This window comes from Harpegnathos saltator, unplaced genomic scaffold (assembly GCF_003227715.2).
Source record: "Harpegnathos saltator strain DR-91 unplaced genomic scaffold, Hsal_v8.6 scaffold248, whole genome shotgun sequence".
In the NCBI taxonomy this organism is placed as follows: domain Eukaryota; kingdom Metazoa; phylum Arthropoda; class Insecta; order Hymenoptera; family Formicidae; genus Harpegnathos; species Harpegnathos saltator.
In genome coordinates, this window is record NW_020230037.1 from 271,084 (window position 1) to 292,293 (window position 21,210).

At 39.9% G+C, this 21,210-nt stretch overlaps 2 protein-coding genes and 1 long non-coding RNA gene across 3 annotated transcripts in view; 1 reads left to right on the forward strand and 2 right to left on the reverse strand.

Annotated features, from left to right (window-relative positions):
• Positions 1 to 2,921, reverse strand: part of Tps1 (Trehalose-6-phosphate synthase 1) — a 35,283-nt gene extending 32,362 nt beyond the window's left edge. Inside the window, exon 1 of the mRNA XM_025298906.1 lies at positions 2,704 to 2,921. The gene's annotated coding sequence lies outside the window, so the exon portion shown is untranslated. The remainder of the gene's footprint in view (positions 1 to 2,703) is intronic.
• Positions 2,922 to 13,402: 10,481 nt separating this feature from the next.
• Positions 13,403 to 20,375, forward strand: LOC105183032 (phospholipase DDHD1). The gene is made up of 11 exons (XM_011140879.3): positions 13,403 to 13,562; positions 13,705 to 14,252; positions 15,011 to 15,220; positions 15,836 to 16,003; positions 16,096 to 16,224; positions 16,394 to 16,535; positions 16,604 to 16,710; positions 16,786 to 17,096; positions 17,298 to 17,583; positions 17,895 to 18,050; positions 18,159 to 20,375. Exons 2-11 carry the CDS (start codon positions 14,186 to 14,188, stop codon positions 18,305 to 18,307), a joined length of 1,725 nt encoding a protein of 574 aa, XP_011139181.1. The 5' UTR covers positions 13,403 to 13,562; positions 13,705 to 14,185; the 3' UTR covers positions 18,308 to 20,375.
• On the reverse strand, positions 15,288 to 15,798 carry LOC112588577 (uncharacterized). Its single transcript, XR_003112937.1, has 2 exons — positions 15,744 to 15,798; positions 15,288 to 15,371 (listed from the first exon to the last, which is right to left on the reverse strand). It is a non-coding gene; the product is annotated as an uncharacterized LOC112588577 (long non-coding RNA).
• Positions 20,376 to 21,210: the final 835 nt, after the last annotated feature.

The following is a 21,210-nucleotide window of genomic DNA, read 5'->3' on the forward strand; positions in this document are numbered from 1 at the left end:
AAATTGTGTGATATAAATGATGTAGGGTGATTTTTGATAGTTTTGTAGATACTTATATGCGCGCATTCTGTTACAAAATTCTGTTGTAAAGAAAATGGATACTGAAGAGCAGTATAAATTGGATGTGCTTGAAGCAGTTGGAGAAGAATGGGATGAGTTCGAAATACGATCACTAATCGTACATATAAAGACGAGTCAATTTTTAATTGATAAAATTGAATCAGATTTTAGGAACAGAGAAGAGAAAGATGACGTTTGGAAAATTATTGCTATTTTCTGTTACTCAATAAAACGGATATTTTTTTATTGAGTACCATCTTTGAGTAAAATTTGAGGTTAGTTTTAACTCATAGCCTCAATACAGAGCCCCAAAGCTGTTAGGCATCAAGTAATTTTATTTATCTCCTGTTGTATTAATGCTATTATTTCATTAAAAGCGATTAATTGGTAAAAATAGCCAATATTATCTGACTATTCTGCTAGCTAATTATCGAGTATAATTAATGGACAACGAGAAAAAGCGGATATTATATTTTCTGATTGGCTATTTCTTCACAACCTATAATTCTCGACATCTATACGTAGATTAGCAATGATGTTGCAATGATGTACAACTTGCAATTGACAATTTGCCACTCCGCAACTGAGCGTTGCAATTTATTCTGGACCGGCCCTTAAGCCCGTGTCACACTACGGGTTGAAGATCAAGGATTGCGGATTGAAGATTGAAATCTGACCAATCGGAATAAAGCGAATCAAAACCGAAGTTCATTGATTTGTCGAAATCTAATCTTCAATCCGCAATCCTTGATCTTCAATCCGTAGTGTGACACGGGCTTTGCGGATTGAAGATTGAAATTTGACCAATCGGAATAAAGCGAATCAAAACCGAAGTTCGTTGATTTGTCGAAATCTAATCTTCAATCCGTAGTGTGACACGGACTTTACGCCGAACATCAGGTCCCGCTGAATCGCGCTCGCGCAAGTACATCGACGACTAAACGTTTTTAAGAATCGCTATCGATTTTACGGAGTTTTTGCAATACCGTCGCTCAAATACGGTAAACATAAATCGTGAACGTTATTCACTCAGAAATAACGTCGCAATGTACGCGACTAATAGCATTCACGATCAACGAAAAACTCCCTTTTGTCTGATCGCCGAAGCGAGCAAAGTTGTAAATCTCTACGGAACGTCGCTCCCTGCGTGCGAGATGCAAAGCGAAGTGCTAAGCGACGTACGCAAAAGTTTGAGCAAAAGAACCCGAACGCGCAGGCAGGACGATTGAGAGTAAATAAACACTCCGTCATCCGGCGACCCGTCTCACCCACCGGCTGCACTTCTCGCATCGAGCGTCTCATCTCCTCTTCCGTCCGTGTTCAGCCAACACGCCGACACATATGTGCGTTTGGCTTCAAACCTAAGAAGCGGAGGCGCAGCCAAGGAGAGCGGCGGATCTATTATCGACGAGCGGCCGACGAAGGACAAGGTCGCGTCGTTCCAAGGAGTAGAACGGAGTAGAACGGAGTAGGCGGGAGGAGTGTTAAGCCCGGTCCAGAATAGGTTGCAAACACTCAGTTGCGAGTTGCGAGGAATGGCAACTACTTACTAGTTACAAAGTGTTATTTTCGGTCGTAAGACAATGGCGGTTGCTAAAGAAGAGTTGCCCAACTTTTAACCTCTTGGCGATGACAACCGGCAATCGCAACTGTCTCTTACAACCGAAAATAACACTTTGTAACTAGTAGTTGCCATCCTTCGCAACTCGCAACTGGATGTTTGCAACCTATTCTGAAGCGGGCTTTAACCCAACGGCAAACATCTCAGCGCGGTTCTTACGCGCTTCTCTCACGTTTCTTCCTCGTTTCCCCACCTCTTTATTTGCATCGGACATTAAAGGAGACACGCGCAAGTCTCCGGCGGCACCGAACAGCGAGAAACTCTCGTAGATGCTCGATATCTTGCACGTTTTCGCATTCCCTTTAAGGGCACGATGCCGCGCGTTTAAGGATCTGTCGCGTTTCAACGGCCGGAGCTAATGAGCTAAATAACTCGGAAACGACTTCGGTCCGTCGAGCCTCCTCTCTCCATCTACCTGACAGAGCTCCGAAATCGATGAGATCCCGGCTACGTGAATTTCTCACACGCACGGAAAAGGACCGACCCTTGTCCCGTAGATCGTCAGGATACAGTCGTCGCGCCGCGGTTGAACGTGAAAGGAAGAGAGAGGGGACAGAGAAAGAGAGAATGAGAGAGAGAAAGGTTAAAAGCATCGAAACAACAGCGAAGAACTGCCGAAGACTGGCATATTTTATTCAAACGGCGCGACCGAGTCTTCGCGACATATCATCGCTCAACGATACGAAGACGAGAGAGAGAGAGAGAGAGAGAGAGAGAGAGAGAGAGAGAGAGAGAGAGAAAGAGAGAGAGAGAGAGAGAGAGAACCATAACGCGAGGCGTGTACTACAAGCGCACGACCCGACATAGCTATGCCACCAAGATCGACCAAGCGATCAGCCGACTAACCGAGTGATCGTCATGAATCGGAGAGGACAACCCAGACAGCACATATTCTCCTGAGGACGTCCTAAGGACGTCCTGAGGATGAAGGAATGTCCCCACGATGTCCTCAAGACGTACTCTAGACGTCTTCTGGGCATCTGTGCTGTTAGGAAACCGACAGATCGAACTGTGACACCCACCTCGACGCTCGATTGTCGTCCTTTATTTGTCGTCTCGCACGTCGTACACGCCAGGACGTGTGCGTCACGTCGTCGATGTGACCCTCCGGCCGGTTCCGAAGACCTCGACTCACACTGCGCACTGTATGTGCCGGCAACCACGACGACGGCAACGCTGGCTGGCGGCAGCTGCGTCGGCTAACGCTCTCTCTCGAGAGGAGAGCACGTCCTCTCGAGAAGGCAATACCGCTAACTAGTGCCTCGTGCGCGAACTTTCCAGACGTGCGAAACCAACTCGATCGATCGGTGCGGCGCGGCGCGGCGCGTCAATCGACAGCAGAGAGGAACCTGAGAGCGGCCATCAGCGAAGGTTCAGAAATTTTTATGAATTCGACGCGCCCCCTGAGAAAATAGACGTCAACTATGTCGACACGCCTCCTGAGAAAATAGACGTCAACTACGTCGATGTCGTTCGGTAACGAGGTTTGTCTGTAATAGTTTGGTTCATATCTGACCTACTACACAGAATATAGTTAAAGTTATATATTTTCGACGATTTCTTTATCTCTGAATCTGTCCAGTCTAAAATTCGTTCTGTGTTCTCATGAATGCTATTTATGCTCAGTATGTTTTTCTTCTGGTAGTCCTCCAGCCAATCCTTCAATTTTTTAACATTCTCATCTACATACTGCTTCGTCTCAACGTTACTCTCATGCAGTAGAAGCTTTACAGAATTTATATTCTCATCTATATACTGCTTCTTCTCAACGTTACTCTCATGTAGCAGAAGTTTTACAGACTTTATACTCTCATTCACATAATTTTTGTGCGCAACATCATTGAAGGCTCTCGGCCGCGTTACATGATGTATCGCGTGCCCTGTTGCGTCAAAACCTTTGCCATCGGCAGTTAGACAAAGGGCATTTTCATGTACGTATCGTTTGGTTGCAACATCATTCGAATGATTTCTCACACCTGCAACACATTCTTCCACGTATTGTTTGATTGCAACGTCACTGTCGGCTTCAGGCTGCGCTACATGTTTTATCTTGCGCGATTTTGCATCAAAAACTTTGGCAGCGTTTAAACAAAGGGCATTTTCATATATGTAATTTTCAACATGTTCATTCCATTGATGCGCTCGATCAGTTTTCGCACCATTGTTTTCTCGCGACACTCCAAACTTATTCATCGACATTTCGGAACAAGTTGTACGGACTGACTGACTTGTGTCAATGCCACGCTGCTTAATTTATAATGAGACCAGCTTCACGGAGTTCTTCGATAATTGATAAAATTTCGTGCTCGTGCGAGCTGTTGCCAGCTTGGCGCGAAGCGTCAAGCAATCGCAGACGATCCACCAGCTCGTTGGGATCATCCCAATGCACGTAATCGATATTGTTGTCATTTAAGGTCATCATAGCTTGCGATGCGTATAAACTTTTTCCTCCCACTTTATTGCTCGACGCATCTGATACTAGGGGTGCGATTATATGTTTATATTTGTGTCCGTTATACCGAGTATAGGATTTTGCGGGAGGTACCCGCGTCTGTGAGTATTTGTCGCCAATAGTATATTTTTGTATTTTTGCACATCAGCTTCGGTGTACACAGAATCGTCGGGGATTCTTTTGAATATTAGCTCGTAAAGACCAGGTGTTCCAATGTATCCTGTTTCGCCTATGATTATATTATCGTCTCTGTCCACATCGATACGTTTATCACCAAGCATCGCTCCATCGTTACTAAGACGTACGCCGTAAACATAATCTATAGTGTTATCTTTACCACTACTTAGCACAGCTCCCATATATTTTTGACCCAACGGACCAAAATGATCACGTAAAGTTTGTTGTCCTTTATACGTTCGCAACTGACGGATGTCTAACGGATGTCACTACCGGTTTATCGGGGGTTTCGGAAACATTCTCATCATCATCATCATCATCATCATCATCATCAGTAGATTGTCGATCGGTGAAGGTTCATGCGACATTCCATTTAGTTCCTCATGTTGTAGAGCTCCCGTATGTAGGAACTACCAGAGGATCGTTTAATAGTTTCCGTTTCGGTGTAGTCAATGCGACTGGTTTTGCCTCACGCTTTATCTTTTTTTCGGGTTTTAATATTACACTCTTTGCTTCTTCGCTTGTATTCATTGATAGTGGCTCAGTTTTAACATCAACGTTACTTTCCACATTAGCGTTGCTTCCCGCGATTTGTTTGAGAGGTTCAATAATAGGTTTAAAGTGTCTCTCCAATGCAGCATTTTCCACCATTCTACCGGTTTTCAAAGCGCGATACTTCTTGCGGATTGATTCGCTCGTTTTCGCAATCTCTTCCGCTACCTTTTCACGATCCATGATCTTCACGCTACTATTCATCATTGATATGTTTGTCTTGTGAATGTTGAAGATGTTACCACGTTGAGGTTAAAATGACGACTGTACATCTCACAGCACAGCAAAGTCGTTAAATCCTTTCCTGTATCGTTCGTCGGTCATTGAGTTGTCCTTATCAATCACTGTGAAACCATATTTATCCTCCCAACATTTGCAACACAATGTACTGAAATTCTCATATAACATGTCAGTGTTCACATGGTCGTTGTACACATGTTTCAAGTTGGTACCATCCTGTTTAAAGAGAATCAGAAAATTTGCATTGTCCCATATAAGATGCTTGGGTATTTTTGCGTACGTCTGACAGAGATAGAAACAGCCAACGCTCGAATGACGACCCATTGCAAAGTATTCTCTTATCGTATCTTGTTTGTCACATGCAACGTCATCAAAGTTAAAAATCGAATTTTTAGGCGTTTCGGTCGTTGGAATCACATCGCTGTTATTGGAGAATGTAAAGTACCCAATTTCATCTATCGATTTCAGCAGATTTTCCAAGTTTTATTTAGGTTGTTGCAATGATTTCGAGTACACGTACAAGTTCTCGAAATGTAGACCGTGTGGACTTTCCAACAAGCTGATGAGAATGTTTGTCTTGCCGCAATTCGAGGGACCGCATATGATGCAGCGTATGGTGTTCGGAAGCATGTTTCCATGCCTGTGCGCCTCTTGCTCAAGCATTGATTCCGTTCTATTGTCGAAATTTGTCACGCATATCGACGTTGGTTGCTTCACGAACTGCATGTTTCCCTCGTGAGTCGCAAAATTGATTTCGTTAATGGATCGCTGCCATTTAATTTAAATGTGACGCTGATTTAACTATATATATATATATATATATATCAGGTGTAGTAAAAAGAAATCCATTATTTTTCCAATAGATGGCTTTAGTTATCTGTATCTCGCGTTGTATAAGTCTGATCGGGTTCCACTAGACGGCGTTAGAAAGATGAGAAAGAAGATTTCGTACTAAAAAAACTTTTGTGACAGTTTTGTGATTAGTTGACTCAGTTTTGTTTGAGCGCGCGTCAAAGATGGACACTAGCAAAGAGGAAATACGCTATATTTTACAGTTTTTCTTCGATAAAGGCGAAAACGCAAACCAGGCGGCTGAAAATGTGAATAGTGTTTATGGTCCTGATACTGTAACAGCCAATCACGCGCAATTTTGGTTTCGTCGATTCCGTTCCGGTAATTTCGATGTCAAAGATGCATCACGCACTGGAAGGCCAATTGTCGAAAATATCGATAAAATCATGGACATTGTCGAGTCCGACCGTCATGTAAGCACTGTTTCGATTGCCCAAGAGCTAAAGATTGCACAAAAAACCGTTTGGAACCATTTGAATAAGGCTAGATACAAAAAGAAGCTCGATGTATGGGTGCCACACGAGTTAACGAAAAAAAACCTCATGGACCGAATTTCCATCTGCGAATCGCTGCTGAATCGCAACAAAATCGACCCATTTCTGAAGCGGTTGGTCACTGGTGATGAAAAGTGGATCACTTACGACAACGTCAAGCGAAAACGGTCGTGGTCGAATCGCGGTGAGCCGGCGGAAACGGTGGCCAAGCCAGGATTGACGGCCAGGAAGGTTTTGCTGTGTGTTTGGTGGTATTGGCAGGGAATTATCTACTATGAGCTGCTCCCCTACGGCAAAACTCTTAACTCGGAACTGTACTGTCAACAATTGGGCCGTCTGAAGGAAGCAATCGCCCAGAAGCGGCCAGCTTTGGCCAATAGGAGAGGAATTGTGTTCCATCAGGACAACGCCAGGCCACACACATCGATAGTGACTCGCCAGAAGCTCCGGGAGCTTGGTTGGGAGGTTCTTATGCATCCACCTTATAGTCCGGACCTGGCACCAAGTGATTACCATCTGTTCCTGTTCATGGCGAACAATTTTGCTGGTGAAAAATTCGCTTCAAGAGAGACTTGTGAAAATCGACTGTCTCAATTTTTTGCCAATAGGGACGAGGGCTTCTATGAGAGAGGCATGATGAAATTACCTTCAAAATGGCAACAAGTTATCGAACAAAACGGCGCATATTTGACCTAAATCGGATCATTCTAACTATGGTAATTAAAGCCTTCAATTTCATGCAAAAATAATGGATTTCTTTTTACTACACCTGATATATATATATATATATGTATGTATTAAACACGTAAGCATATATATTTTAAAGTAATTATTAAACGAGAAAACAATTTTAATGATAATGTGACACCTCAGCTGATTTCTGATACAACAACGGGTCTGAGTATACCGCGATCGTCACCCCGGCCGCTGAGCGCGGAGCGGTGCGAGGGGGACGGTAAGCGTCACCTCCTGAATTTCGCCCGAAATGTGCAGATCATGGCCAGCTCTGCAGTTTATCTGATACAATAATAAGCTTATAGACCTATGATTTGGTATCAGCAGTCTGGCGTCCACTCTGTTCGTCTTCGACTAAACTATAGAATGTTCTGCTTTGAACTTTTTTATAGCTCTTCTGTCTTCCATATGCGCACACGCACGCACGCACACATATCGTTATCACATTCTTCCTGCTTCTTTTTATCTTGTATAGTGTATTGGATGAAGTTTTTGTACTCAATATACAATAATCAATAAGACTCAATGTACAATATCGACTCTACCCCGTCGTGGAAATAGTCCTCGGCGACAATCACGGTAATGAACTAATATTACATACAGACACTTGGGGAAAACTGATGGAAAATCGTGGTGTTGTACGACGACTTCTGGAAGCGCGCAACCCACCGTACTTTCCGCTACGGATTCAAAATTTAGGAGTGAAATTGTTCGAGCTAAATGGTTCAAAAATTGTAAAATTAATGCAATCTTCTAAGAGTTTGTATTTGAGTGCTGCTACAATGAACAAGTTATTTACTTATGAATATTGCATTGATCATATATATACGCAGTTGTCTGAACAGTCTGGTTAGATCAAGTATCTGGTTAGATCAAGAATTCTAACTTTTGTAAAAGATCTTCGAGAAAAAAAAAATTACCGAAATGTGCAATGCAGTAAAAGCGATACGTGAAAGCGCTGCCTTTGACAATGAGTCACTTATTGATTGCGAGCTGCTGGCATGTGCTGGCGTGGCTTTTTTTTATTTCGAAAATAAAAAAAATTTATATATACCAGGGTGAGATTTCACCCATGACAACATCAACGTGATTTTCTTTGATGCTTTTTTTAAAAGTTCAGATATTTCGTCGACTCGCGGGATATTTATAATCGCGTTAATTAAAACGGTCGCGTTAATTAACACGCGCTCCTCCGAGCGGATCGAATGCTCACCGACGGCCACTATCAGTGCCACGAGTGAATGTCTGGAGCGGATGGGATGTTGAATTGAGAAACAGGACGAAGAGAACGGAACGCGGGCAACGATACATCATGCGTCCAGACGTGTCAAATCGTTTATTATACAGGAGACTTTGATACGGCAACATGTACTCGAAGATTTAATATTTAATACGTACTTTTATTTTTCCTGTTCCTCCCCCCTCCCTCCCCCGCTCTTTTTAAACCTTCGGGCATAGTCTGACATAGAGATGGCAACTATGGTTGCAGCACGGACATAAACCGCCTGCAAGTGGATGTAGCACGGACCACATGCAGATTTTACCACCGAGACCTGAAAGTGAGGATGTAGCATCGTAGTTATCCTCTCAAAATGGATGCAGATGACGTCCTTTCCCAATGCGGAAAGTCGATGTCGCAGAAAATTCCGTGTTGGCGGCTTTCAAGTTTTTCTCTGCGGACAGCGAGAAATTCCCCTAGGCGCGCTTCACGGCTCGTCCTTGGACTCGCGACGGGTCTCCTTCGTCCGGGTCATGCACGGAACGTCAACCGCGAAACGATCGCCGCGGAGGTTCACCGTGGAGAAGTATATTCCGCTATTTTTTCCTGCTGTCTTGGTCTTTTGAAATTCGCGCGCGGAAAGCGGCGTGCGACGCTGCGGCAAGTCCCGCCCGTACGCTATCGCCATCTCGGCAGTTCTCGCTGTAAACGGACGCTGGAACGGGCGCAGAAGGTAACGGAAGAGACGCGGGAAATGTTTCTCTTACGAAACTGCTGTTTACCCGTAGGTTCTTCGGTCAGTTCTCCGGTCAGTTCAGCGGCGGGATTCTGTAACTTCTTATCGACAATTTCACTAGCATGATGTGTCGTTATGCATCTTTTCTGTCATATAATAGGGAGTTTTTGCAATGCCGTCTCTCAGATATACGGTAAACGTTGATCGTGAATGCTATTGGTCGCATATATTGCGACGTTATTTCTGAACAAATAACGTTCACGATTTACGTTTACCGTATCTGAGAGACGGTATTGCAAAAACTTCCTATTAAGTAAACGTACCGAATTACGTCACTGACCTAAATTGCGCCACCTTAGCTTGTTCTATGCATGTAATAAAACATAGCTGAATAAAAGTGTCTAAGAATTGCAGGGAAAGAAGTCGTGATAGTGTGTCAAATGGCTCCGCTAAAGTAAGCGTACAATACTATTAAAATATAATAAAAGACGATAAAAAGGTATAATATTATAAAGTTATATGGTTTTTATATAATATAATATAGAGTGGCGTCATTTGGTACATAATCGGTGACATAAATTGGGACCTACAATTTCAATGGGCCTACAATTCGGGACATTTGCAGTTCACACTTAATTCTTTTATATAAATAAATAATTTTGTTTATTTCTAATTTGTATATGTGTTTTCGTTAATTTACAAAATAATAACTTTTAATAAGATTCATACATAAGGTCTTACTTAACACCACTTTACTTTTTTAAAAATAAACTCTCAAAAATTAGTCTTTGCTTAACACGCTCATTGCCAAACTGAAAATTGGAATTTTGTGTGGTGGCCAAAGTTATTTTTTCTTTTATTTATTTTTAGTCTTTTTTTGCACGATTGAACTGGCATTGAACTGAGTCTTTTCGAGGGTCCTGGTTTGTCACTCATAATAAAAAACAATCGCGTGAACGGCCGTTTGGTGAGAAGCCGCAACACGCGATATCGCGTGAGCGGCAATGAACGTGTTAAAGTGGTGTAATTTGACACGTATACCTTATATTTGCGCAACGACAATATCACTAGCATGATGTGTCGTTGAGTATTTTTCTGCCATATATTATACTTGCGCAACGACAGTGTCGTTATTATTAAAAAGTTACAGAATAGGCCTACAGCGGCAGATTTCTTCGCGGCGGAAGTATCAAGAGACTCGACGCCGATCTTCAACATTGAATTTCGCGTGAATTAGACTGCTATTTCAAGCGTCCTTGGACAAGGTAACATTGGATCTGTTTTTTTTTCGAAAAACTTTTGAACTAGTGCGCATTAGTGCAATAATTGTTTCGCTCCAACTCATTGTATTAGTTCAGAAATCCTTCGAAAAAGAACAGGCTTATCTTGTTGATATTGCTGAGGAACGAATCGCCATGTCACTCTTTAACACGACATGGGACAAGTGTAACGATAAATTTACATGTATGTGTATATTGACACAACGACATTGTCACTGTGAAATGTTTGGCGTGTCGCGATACGATATTGTCGATATGCGTTGGCACGAAATCATGAAAGAGAGAGACACAAAAATGTCAGGACATGCAGGACACTTTCCTTAAAATACCGCAAAGTGTCGAACAATAAAATACGCACGTGGGTCGATATCTTATTTATATATACATCTATCATCTTGTAATTGTACACAATTATATAAAGTTAGATAATTGTTGAAGGATAATTTCTTTCTGCTATCTCACTCTTTCTCTCTCTCTCTCTGTCTCTCTCTTTTCCTCTTCCTTCCTTATCTATAAATCTATAAATCTATATCCTTATATATAAATTTTCCGTGTACGTAATATGAGTAAATAAATCGAGAGCACTTATAGAGATTATAGAGGGTGTTCCATTTAAAATGAGCCAGGCAAAAATATCGAAAAATATTAAAAATACTAAGAAACATTTCATACAAAAGTTGTATAGTTTCAAAGGGGACATGAAAACAATTATATCAGATCATTTTTTGTTTTTATTGACTAATTCGTTGATATGGATAATTTTTTTCTTCGATATCTTTTTTCTACTCTTTTTTCTTTTTCTTTGTTTTCTTTTTTTTTCTTATCCTTCCTTATCTATATTTAAATCTATTTATCCTATATAAATCGTTAGTAATATAAATAAATCGAGAGCACTTATAGAGATTATAGAGGGTGTTCCATTTAAAATGAGCCAGGCAAAAATATCGAAAAATATTAAAAATACTAAGAAACATTTCATACAAAAGTTGTATAGTTTCAAAGGGGACATGAACAACTATATCATTTTGTTTACAGATGGCGCCACTTTTCTTCGATGAAAATCCCAATTTTTTATTATATCTTTTTCTACCAATTGATTTAAACAACTTTTGTCTGAAAGATTTCTTTATTTGACTAATATCGTCTGAGATATTTGAGGAAAACTTGGTAATTTTTTCAACATGTAACTTACGATATCCCGTTAACTATTCGTCGAAAGAAAAAATAGTACTAGACTTTTTTATTCTATTTAGTCTCAAGAATATATTGTTACTATAGTACTTTAACTTTTGTTAACTTATCGACTTTTGGAAATTTCAAAATCATCAAATTAACAAAAGTAAGGACGTTATTGTAACAATATATTTTTGAGACCAAATAGAGTAAAAATGTCTAGTACCACTTTCTCTTCCGACAAACAGTTAGCGAGATATCGTAAGTTAAATATTGAAAAAGTTATCAGACTGTAAACTGTAAGTATATCAAACTGTAAACAAAACGATATATAGTTGTTCCATGTCCCTTTTGAAACTATATACAGCTTTTATCTGAAATGTTTCTTAGTATTTTTCATATTTTTAAAGATTTTTGCCAGGTCATTTAAAATGGGGCATCCTGTATAACCGTAAGTGCTCTTGATTTATTTACTCATATTACGTACGTTTTCCTTAAATATCTAAAAAAATATTAGGCAAATAAAAAAATGTTTCAGACAAAAAAGTTATTAAAATTAATTGGTAGGAAAAGTTTCCATTTAAGAAAAGTAATGATCAGTAAATATCACGAAAGTGGCGCCATCTGTAAAATGATATAATTTTGTTTTATATCCCCCTTGAAACCATACAACTTTTATCTGAGACGTTTCTCAGTATCTTTCACATTTTTCGAGATTTTTGCCTGATTCATTTAAAATGAGATATCCTGTATGTAGATATCCTGTAGAATCATACTGTAGGAAACAGCCGGGCATCTTTATCGATGTCGCGATATTCGTCATGCAGCGACACGTGCAGAACGAAGAATCTGTCATTTCGACGAGATTTTTTGCAGAGGTGCTTGAAAAAATTCCAAATACAACTTACGATTCCCTTCGCTCCCGAGCGCCTCGCTCGCTCGCGCCAAAATGGCCGCGTCTGTGTCTCGCGCGGATGCGACGAACTGAAGGGAGCTCAAGGTGAACTTCTCGTCGAAGGGTTGCGAGACCAGAAACGAGACTCTGATTGGTCGAGACGCATCCTTCGATGTATCAAATGAGAGTACCTCGTGCGTTACGCTCTGCGCGCCCTTTCGTTGACTTATAACCTACAAGCTTTTAATCCGTTTCTTCTTAAAAAAGAGAACGCTTCCGATGCAATGTCAAGTTTACGCGTCGATGACAGCCGCCTGATGATGTTCATGTGTTACAATGCTGTTCTCGCCAGCTGTAACGAACACGATCGAATTCGGCACGCGTGATGGTGAGTACCGAATAACGTTCCCTCTCGCGGTGATTGCTTTCATGGCACGAGGAAAGTCAGCCGCGATTATCCTGCAACAATGCGACAACTCAAGCGAATGCAACGCGTGTGTCGTCGTGCGAGACCGCGAGTCAACGAAAATAACCGAATGCACGTCGATTACCCAAGGACAATGCAATTACTCATCGGCATGGTATCGCGAAATCACACGCGAGAAGATTTCAGGCGTGCTCGGCAAAACTCGCGCTGCGCGAAAAGCGATGACGAATGAAGAAGGAAGGCTTCTGTCAATCGCGTGCTGTTGATTTCCGAGAGACCGGCGCGCCCGGTGAATCGTTCGCCTCGTTGAGTCGCTCGCTCAAAAGTGCCATTCCAAATCTCGGCCGCGCGTAATTGCCATTGACGTTGCTTGAGTGAACGCCGACTTCGTGTCGCATTGGAAGGGGATACGTCACGAAGGCGCGCGCCGTGCAGCAGCACGCAGTGCGCCTTCGTGCATCAGCTGATAGTCGTAAGGACGATGCGCGAACGCGGATTGCATTTTGCCGCAAAAGCGACGACGCACACGCGAACTGGCTGAAAATTGCGGAGCGTTATATAAAGTGAGCGAATCCGAGCTGTGGCGAAGCAAAAATTGAGTGAGCGCGCGCGCGTTTGCAGTGTGCAATGAACGGCGGTTAATAATACGGTGCGTTCGCAAGAGAGAGGGAGGCGGGAGAGAAGGAGAAAGAGAGGAGAGGGGCAGAGAGAGAGAGAGAGAGAGAGAGTGAGTGAGTGAGTGAGTGAGTGAGTCAGAGAGAGAGAGAGACGCGGCGTGATGTTGGTTTCAGCCTTCAGGTAAAACGCGATCACTGTCAGTCGCCGTCGGTCGCTATCGGAGGGAAGAGGGTTCGTGTACTCGCCGATAGAACATCCCGTGCGATTCGAGGTGATCTGTCTGAAGGACGACGAATCAGCCGGGGTTTATGACCAAACTGTCATTCGCGAAAGTGCTGAGGATCAGGGCACAGTGCGTAGAGATAGACGGACGGATGGTCTTCCCTTGAGATCGTACAGCGCACATTGTGCGTACACTCATTCGTTCGTCACGCGCGCGTGACACCGTCGTGAGGCTGACGGCTTGGCGAGATAGTAGCGAGGGTTGCCAGACGTGCAGCGTGGTGATTCAGTGTCCGGTGTGTCTCCGTTGATCTGTGCGCTCGCGGCGACGAGAGGAGACTGTCAATCGTCCACTGAACTCGGTCGTCCGAGCGTAGTCGGTTGGTTTGTACACACCGACTATTCTCGCAAGTTTCTTCGCAAGACGGCGGGATGTCCAACGGTCGGAGCGAGGTCGATCCTTTCAGCGAGACACTCATGGAGCTTGAATCTTGCGGAGGTACGAGATGAGAGATACACATTTGTGTTTAGCCTGCGTAAATTTACGGAATCGTTATCGCGCGTCGACAAAGAGCCGACAAAGGGTCGCCAGCGGCGTCGCGTCGTTCAATGCGGTATCGTTGGCTGCATCAGCTTGTCGTTGGTCCTGATTTTCTGTAAGCACAAGTGTTTCTAGTAGAATACTTCAACTAGGAAATCCTTGAGACGTGGCATATGATATTGGTTCTATTAATCGGTTGAGTGTATATGTGTATGTATATATGTATGTATGTGTGTGTGTGTGTGTATGTGTGTGTGTGTGTGTGTGTGTGTATGTGTGTGGTGCGTGTCGTATGTACGTGAGAGTGAGTTTCTCCTCATGATTAGATTCTATAGATTCTAGTCTAATCTCTGTCTCTGTGCTGCTTTGATAAATTGAAATGATGATTTTTCGCTGTGTAAGTCTGATTACAAAAGTCTGATTAAAAATTCTGCCCACATGTGTATTATATTTAATTTTACTTATATTTTCTCACACAGTGTGAAACATTTCTCTTTCAAAAACTTTAATGTTTTTATCTAAATCTCTGAAATCTCTTTTTTATTATTGATATCTTTTCTATATATTCAAGGTACAAAGATCAATGCGCATGACCAATATCACAAAACACTTGTTAGTCATTGCTTTTGTCATTGCAATTGTTATAACTTACCGTAATTATTGTCATTTGTTATGATTAGTAATATAATGCAATGATCTTTTTTTGTTTCACAAAGGCAATGATCAAGCAGTCATAGATGAAAGTCCAAAGAACGATTTGGAGACTAGTGCCGTGGGTGAAGCTATTTATGCAGAACCTTTGACCCCAGAAGAAATACGATGGTTTTACAAGAATGGCGTTGAGAAAAGATGGGTGGACTTTTGTGGATACGACAGTTTGAGGATCGAAAAGATTTATCAGGATCGTCAGGAATTACTTAACAAAAGTAACACTGAAATGAACAACTTGCCTCCTGCTGAAAAAATTGTAGTTAGAGATTATTTGTCCTTGAGTTTATTATAGCCAATTCTTATTGGTTGTGCCTGTTACAAGCCGCAGCATGTGAAACAAATATGATGCGGACAGTAGATAGCACACTGTAACAAAGAATCCATTAAAAGTGCTTAACAAAGTATTTATGACTTGTATTTTACAACTTGTTTAATATTACAATTTTAGTGTTGCATAATCTAGTGATACAAACAACTTTTATATGACATTTCTGACAAGTCTTTTATTGTTTCTTCAATTCAATTTTTTCAATGTACAGTTTATGTTACAGTTTTAGTGTTATATAATCTAGTGGCACTAGGAAAAGAGGAAAAAAAGCAGCTTTTGTATAACATCTTATTTTATATGGCCTTATTTTATATCACCTCTGATACCTTATTTTGTATTTTTTTTCAATACAGGATGTATGTCTTAGAATTTTTTACTATTTATGAGTGTCTAGAATTCCAAATCCTGACCTTTTTAATTAAGTTGCCTGTTGTATCCACTTATTGACTTGATTAATTCACACGAACTGTACTAATGTGTATATTCAACTCTTTGGCTCAAGGTGAAGAATGGGAAATTATGAGAGGTACATGGTACTACGATGGCAGCTGGATACCACTAGAAACAGAACATTCTAAAGTAATAGAGGAAGTCCATCTTAATCTATTCCAAAAAGAAAGCAACAATCAAAGTAGTTCCAAGTGTGATACAAATAATCAGTCCTACAAAGGTATACTTTTTACCTTGTTCTGTTCTTGAAGCTGTGTAATATATTTTAATAAGTTCTCAAGAGTTTCTGTTTTTTTTTTTTTTTTTTTCCAGTATTACATACCGAACAATTCTCCGAGTTTCACGTCGATTGGCATACAATTAACGATGTGACATTATATAGCGAATATACACCTACTAAACTGATGCGCAGTGTCACATCAAAGCTAGGTTTTACTAAAAGTGAGTGAAAATTTAAATCATACGACATTATCATCAGAATCACTTGATCTACTATTATAGATTTAAACATTCTCCTTTTTATCATATCGCTAGTCATGTTACATCTTTGCACACAATATGACATTTGAAATACAAATTTTCAATACGTTTGTTCACTATTTCCTTTCAGCGACTGGTTATCGATTAAAAAGAGGCTATAAAACACGCGCTAATATAGAAAGTAAGCCTCGTGATATTGATCATTTAGTATTTGTCGTTCACGGAATAGGACAAAAACGAGACACGGGAAAAATTATACGTAACACTACATGGTAAAAAGATGACACAAGCACCTTTGCATCCTGCATAATTTTCTCTTTTAACACGGATGAAACGATAGTTTCAGAGACTGCGTGGATTGGCTCAAGCAGAAGTATTTTCCCAATTCAAAGCACAGAGTGGAATTTTTTGCGGTTGAGTGGCGGTCGTCATTGAAGTTGGACGGAGGTAAGGCAGAGATATATTGCAGGGAGGAAACAATGCTGATTTAATTTATTGAATGTGCAACTCTCTTTTTCCCAGATATAGTAGACGCGATCACGCCCTATAGTGTATTGAGTATACGTCACTTGCTAAACGCATCAGCGATGGATATTCTGTACTACACGAGTCCTTTGTATGGCGCTGAGGTCAGAGCGGGCTTGCAAAAAGAACTGAATAGATTATATTTTATGTTCGCGAGTCGACATCCCGGCTGGCAAGGAAAAGTGTCGATCTTGGCGCACTCGCTGGGATGTGTGATTGTATATGACATAGTTACTGGCTGGGTGGGACCTGACACACAGCTCCCGTCCCCGACACAAGAAGTTTTACTGCAAGGATTACAATTTCCCGTGAGTTATTGCGCAATCTCCGTGAATACAAATCACGTAACATTTCTGCTGAATTCCGATGAAATTCTGTTTGGACTGGTAAACTCTCTCTTTCTCTCTCGAAATATATTCAGTAATTTCATTATTGAATTAATTTTAATTACTCTGTAGGAATTATATGTTCTATAAATAGGAAGAGTGAAAATTTCATCTTGTTCGCAGATTGAGAATTTGTTTTGTCTGGGCTCGCCGCTGTCCGTGTTTCTGGCATTGCGCACTCGTACCCCATCAAATAGGCTAGACGTGATGCCGCAGAGTTTGTGCAAGAGATTTTACAACATATTTCACTGGTCCGATCCGGTGGCTTATCGGATGGAACCGCTTTTAGAAAGAGGCTACAGTAAAATTGAGCCAGTTCTCATACCTCCGTACGGAGGTGTCGACGGGCAGCAGATGGAGCAGTCGCCTTCGTCATTAAATAACGGAGATCCGGTTCTACCGCCTACAGGTTACTTACGATATATAAAAAAACTCACTACTTATGATATATATAAAAAAAAAATACGCTATCAACTTGCGTTGCAGCGTATGGCAGTAATTATACGGTCAAGGATGGTAGTTATAATAATTACTGTGTTTATAGACAAAAACATGATTGAAGAGGACAATTATCGAACGATTAGTTTAAACGAATAATTATAGTATGAACAAACGCTCTTTTCTAAAGAGTCGATTGAATTCCTAAAATAAAAAAGAAATACAATCTTTAACTGAGAATATTCCACATATTATAAAAGAGTATAAATTGTATATTGGTAGAAACTGATGATAAGGACGACAGTCCAGTGGATACGCCCAATCGGAGCGCGGAGAAGGGTTGGAGTCTTTGGGACTTGGTTCGAGGCGGTTGGAATGCCAGAGAGGGTCCGTCTTCGCCGACACCAGATTCGAACCCACCAATCCGTCCAGGGCAAGGTGATTTACACGATAGCAACGCATTTTTTTTTTTTCATTCAAGAGACGCAAAGGTCTTTTGAATTATGGATTATTGACAGTTTTCTTTCATTTTATTCCCTGTTTCAGAGTTAGCGCAGCGACTTGACTATGTGCTGCGCGCTGTTGGGTTAGGAAGGAATTATTTGTACACAGTAACAGCTCACACGGCATACTGGAATAATTACGACGTAGCCTATTTCGTATTAACAAGACTTTTCCCGACGTTAGAAACGTGATGGCGGTTTAAACATTTTGATCCGGACTGCCGGTGGATTCTGATAAAATGTTCTAGTCCATTGTAGGCTTGCCGCGGACGTGATATGTAGCAAATGGGCCTACCACCAAAACAATCTGTGATAACGGTAAAACGATACAATAATGTTGCAAATTCTACGGAAACCGATCATTTTATATCGCTCGCATAATTTAGTATCGCTTCGATCGAGTTACACGAGACGAAGGAACTTTGTCTTTTGTCTCGTATTTTGGAAAATAACTTGTTTGTACTGAACAATTCAGGTAATCGACAATTTGTACGTAGCATAATAATAGATTGTGTATCATAGGAACATGTACGAAAGAAATAAGTTTCGCGCCTTGTGTTAACTTCCTGATAAATATAGTTTATGCGAAAGATTTAAGTACGGCACTCTTTATAATCGCTATACTTGTTATCGACACAATCTGGTTGTTTTCAGATAGTTTATCGGCGACTAATGTATTCCCGTTGATTGCCTTTGTTGTACATTGTCATGTGTAAATAAGCAGCATATTTTAAGATCAATATCTAATATCAAATATATTATTAATCTTGAGGTAACGCGCGCTAAGATGATGCTTACAAATTTTTCTTGTGTGTGTGTATATATATATATATGTATATATATATATATACATGTATATTCAAGTCGTTACTCTCAAGTTATGAATACTTTTTGAAGTATTCGTCAGTAATACAGAAACATAAAACACCAGTCTCTAAAACTTAGGATTTGTAAATAATATATGACTTATTATAAGACACAGTACGTGCTACTTACAAAGCATAACATGATTTTATAACTGATTTTATATTTCTAATTTGATAATGAATTCCTATTACAATACAATAATTGTTTCATACTACTTTAATTTGTTTAAGTATAGAGCATTTTTATTAATTCAAATGATTGGAATTGAAAATCTTTGGACATGTTAATACTGGTTTTTCTCCTTTTCTGTAAAAAGATTTTACAGAAATAAAGTTTGTTAATCCGATCAGGTATGTTGGAAGTGATTGACATCGTATAAATGTTGTACAAGGATTGTTTAATGAGGAAAACAATTATTACGTATTAAAAATTTTGTTTTATAACGAGAATTATCCTGCATATATTAATCATTTAAATAGGATAACATGGACCATACAATTAGTTTGAAAGACGAATTTTTTTTATGTTTGTTATTTATGTTAGAAGACTTAGACGTAGGAGATTTTGTGTCATCTACACTTTTGGCAAATAACGATATTTTTATTTATACTGTTTGTTGCCAATCTATTTAATTATTGTATACGTTTTATTATTTTAAGCAGAACATAATTCTTGTTTTTGTTACGTTATAAACGTAACAAAACGTTACGTTATTTGAATACTGATGTTTATTAATGCCAAAATGCAGTATTATTGCTTAATATAACACACACATATACATACACACACACACACATATATATATATATATATCTGAAATTCGTCCGTGTATAAAGAAAAAGACACTAGTTTTTCAAAGGCGGATCGAACAATTTATCAACGGCGCAAAACAAATTATTCAATAGTGCGACAATAATAAAGAAATTTATTACATGAAGTTTTATTAGGAGATATAGAAAAATATCAAATTTTTTATATAATGCGACACATCAATATTAATAGGTTTATGGGAACATCGATAAAAATACTTTTTCTTAATATAAAGAACAATGTGGTACCTATATCATTATCATGTGATCAAAAATCTGTTCTTACGAGATTTAAGAAATGCCTATGATAGTAGCAACAAAGACTTACGGTATAAAACAAGCAATCTGCCATGGAATATAATATTGTTGCTTGTTTGAGAGAATAAGCTTTGTTTCTATTCATCTTTGTATCAGCGATTAATCATATAAAATTCATAAGGTTTCTCTGAACGTAATCGAATATCCTTTCAGTCGCTAAATTATTTGTAAAATAGATTTGTAAAAGAGTACGAGATACACATTGTGTGTCTAGGACACGCACACACTCTCTCTCTCTCTCTCTCTCTCTCTCTCTCTCTCTCTTTGATTAAAGAATAAAGCTTTTCTACGAGAATATTCATCGTACGCTAGCGAAGAAAGCATTAATTACGGCGAAAATTAAAACCGAAGAATCTTGTCACTATTATTACTTAAAAGAGCAAAAAGATGATAAAGAGTATGTTGAATGTATAATTGCAATAAAATTATAATTATTATCTTTTATGATACACAAGAGGAGTTGGTAGTTTTATTATATACGATTTTATGCAGGCATAATTAAAAAAAAAGTAAATAATTTAAGGAACGACAAAACAAAACAGATATAGTATGTACACTCACGCGTTACTCCGCGTGTTTGCACATTTATCTTCTTCACACTCCGCTACAATTCCAGTCATCTAAAAGTATATAGAATTGATATATTGTAAAACCGATGGCTTGATATCTTTGGTCAAGGGCATGCAAGTAGAAAATAACATGTTTATGACATTGTGTATGTGTGTGTGTGTATGTGTGTGTGTGATTGATGAAATTTATATCTTTTATACCACACCGATCACACGACTTCGATACTTGGTATCACGGAGCAACGTCACAGAGTTCTGAGATAATGACAAATTTTATATCTGTTCTTTGTGCTGCGCATTATGTAATACGGAAACATTTTTGAGAAATAAATATGTTACAAAAATCCTTTTTTGAGGAAAATGTCGTGACGCTTCTACTCTACGTCGACCTCAGTCGGTTATCTGCCAATTAATGCGTTTACGGGTCGTAAAATTAGGCTGCGACAGAATATGACGCGTCTATGAAGAATAAGTGTATTTTTTGTGGCAATTCAACGTGATATACAATCAGTTTCGATCTCTTCAATTCAAT

Coding starts and splice junctions, on each gene's coding strand:
- LOC105183032 (XM_011140879.3), top strand. CDS start 14,186: ATGTCCAACGGTCGGAGCGAGGTCGATCCTTTCAGCGAGACACTCATG. Junction 16,536..16,603: donor ATTATACGTAACACTACATG/GTAAAAAGATGA, acceptor ATGAAACGATAG/TTTCAGAGACTGCGTGGATT. Junction 17,097..17,297: donor TGCAAGGATTACAATTTCCC/GTGAGTTATTGC, acceptor TCTTGTTCGCAG/ATTGAGAATTTGTTTTGTCT.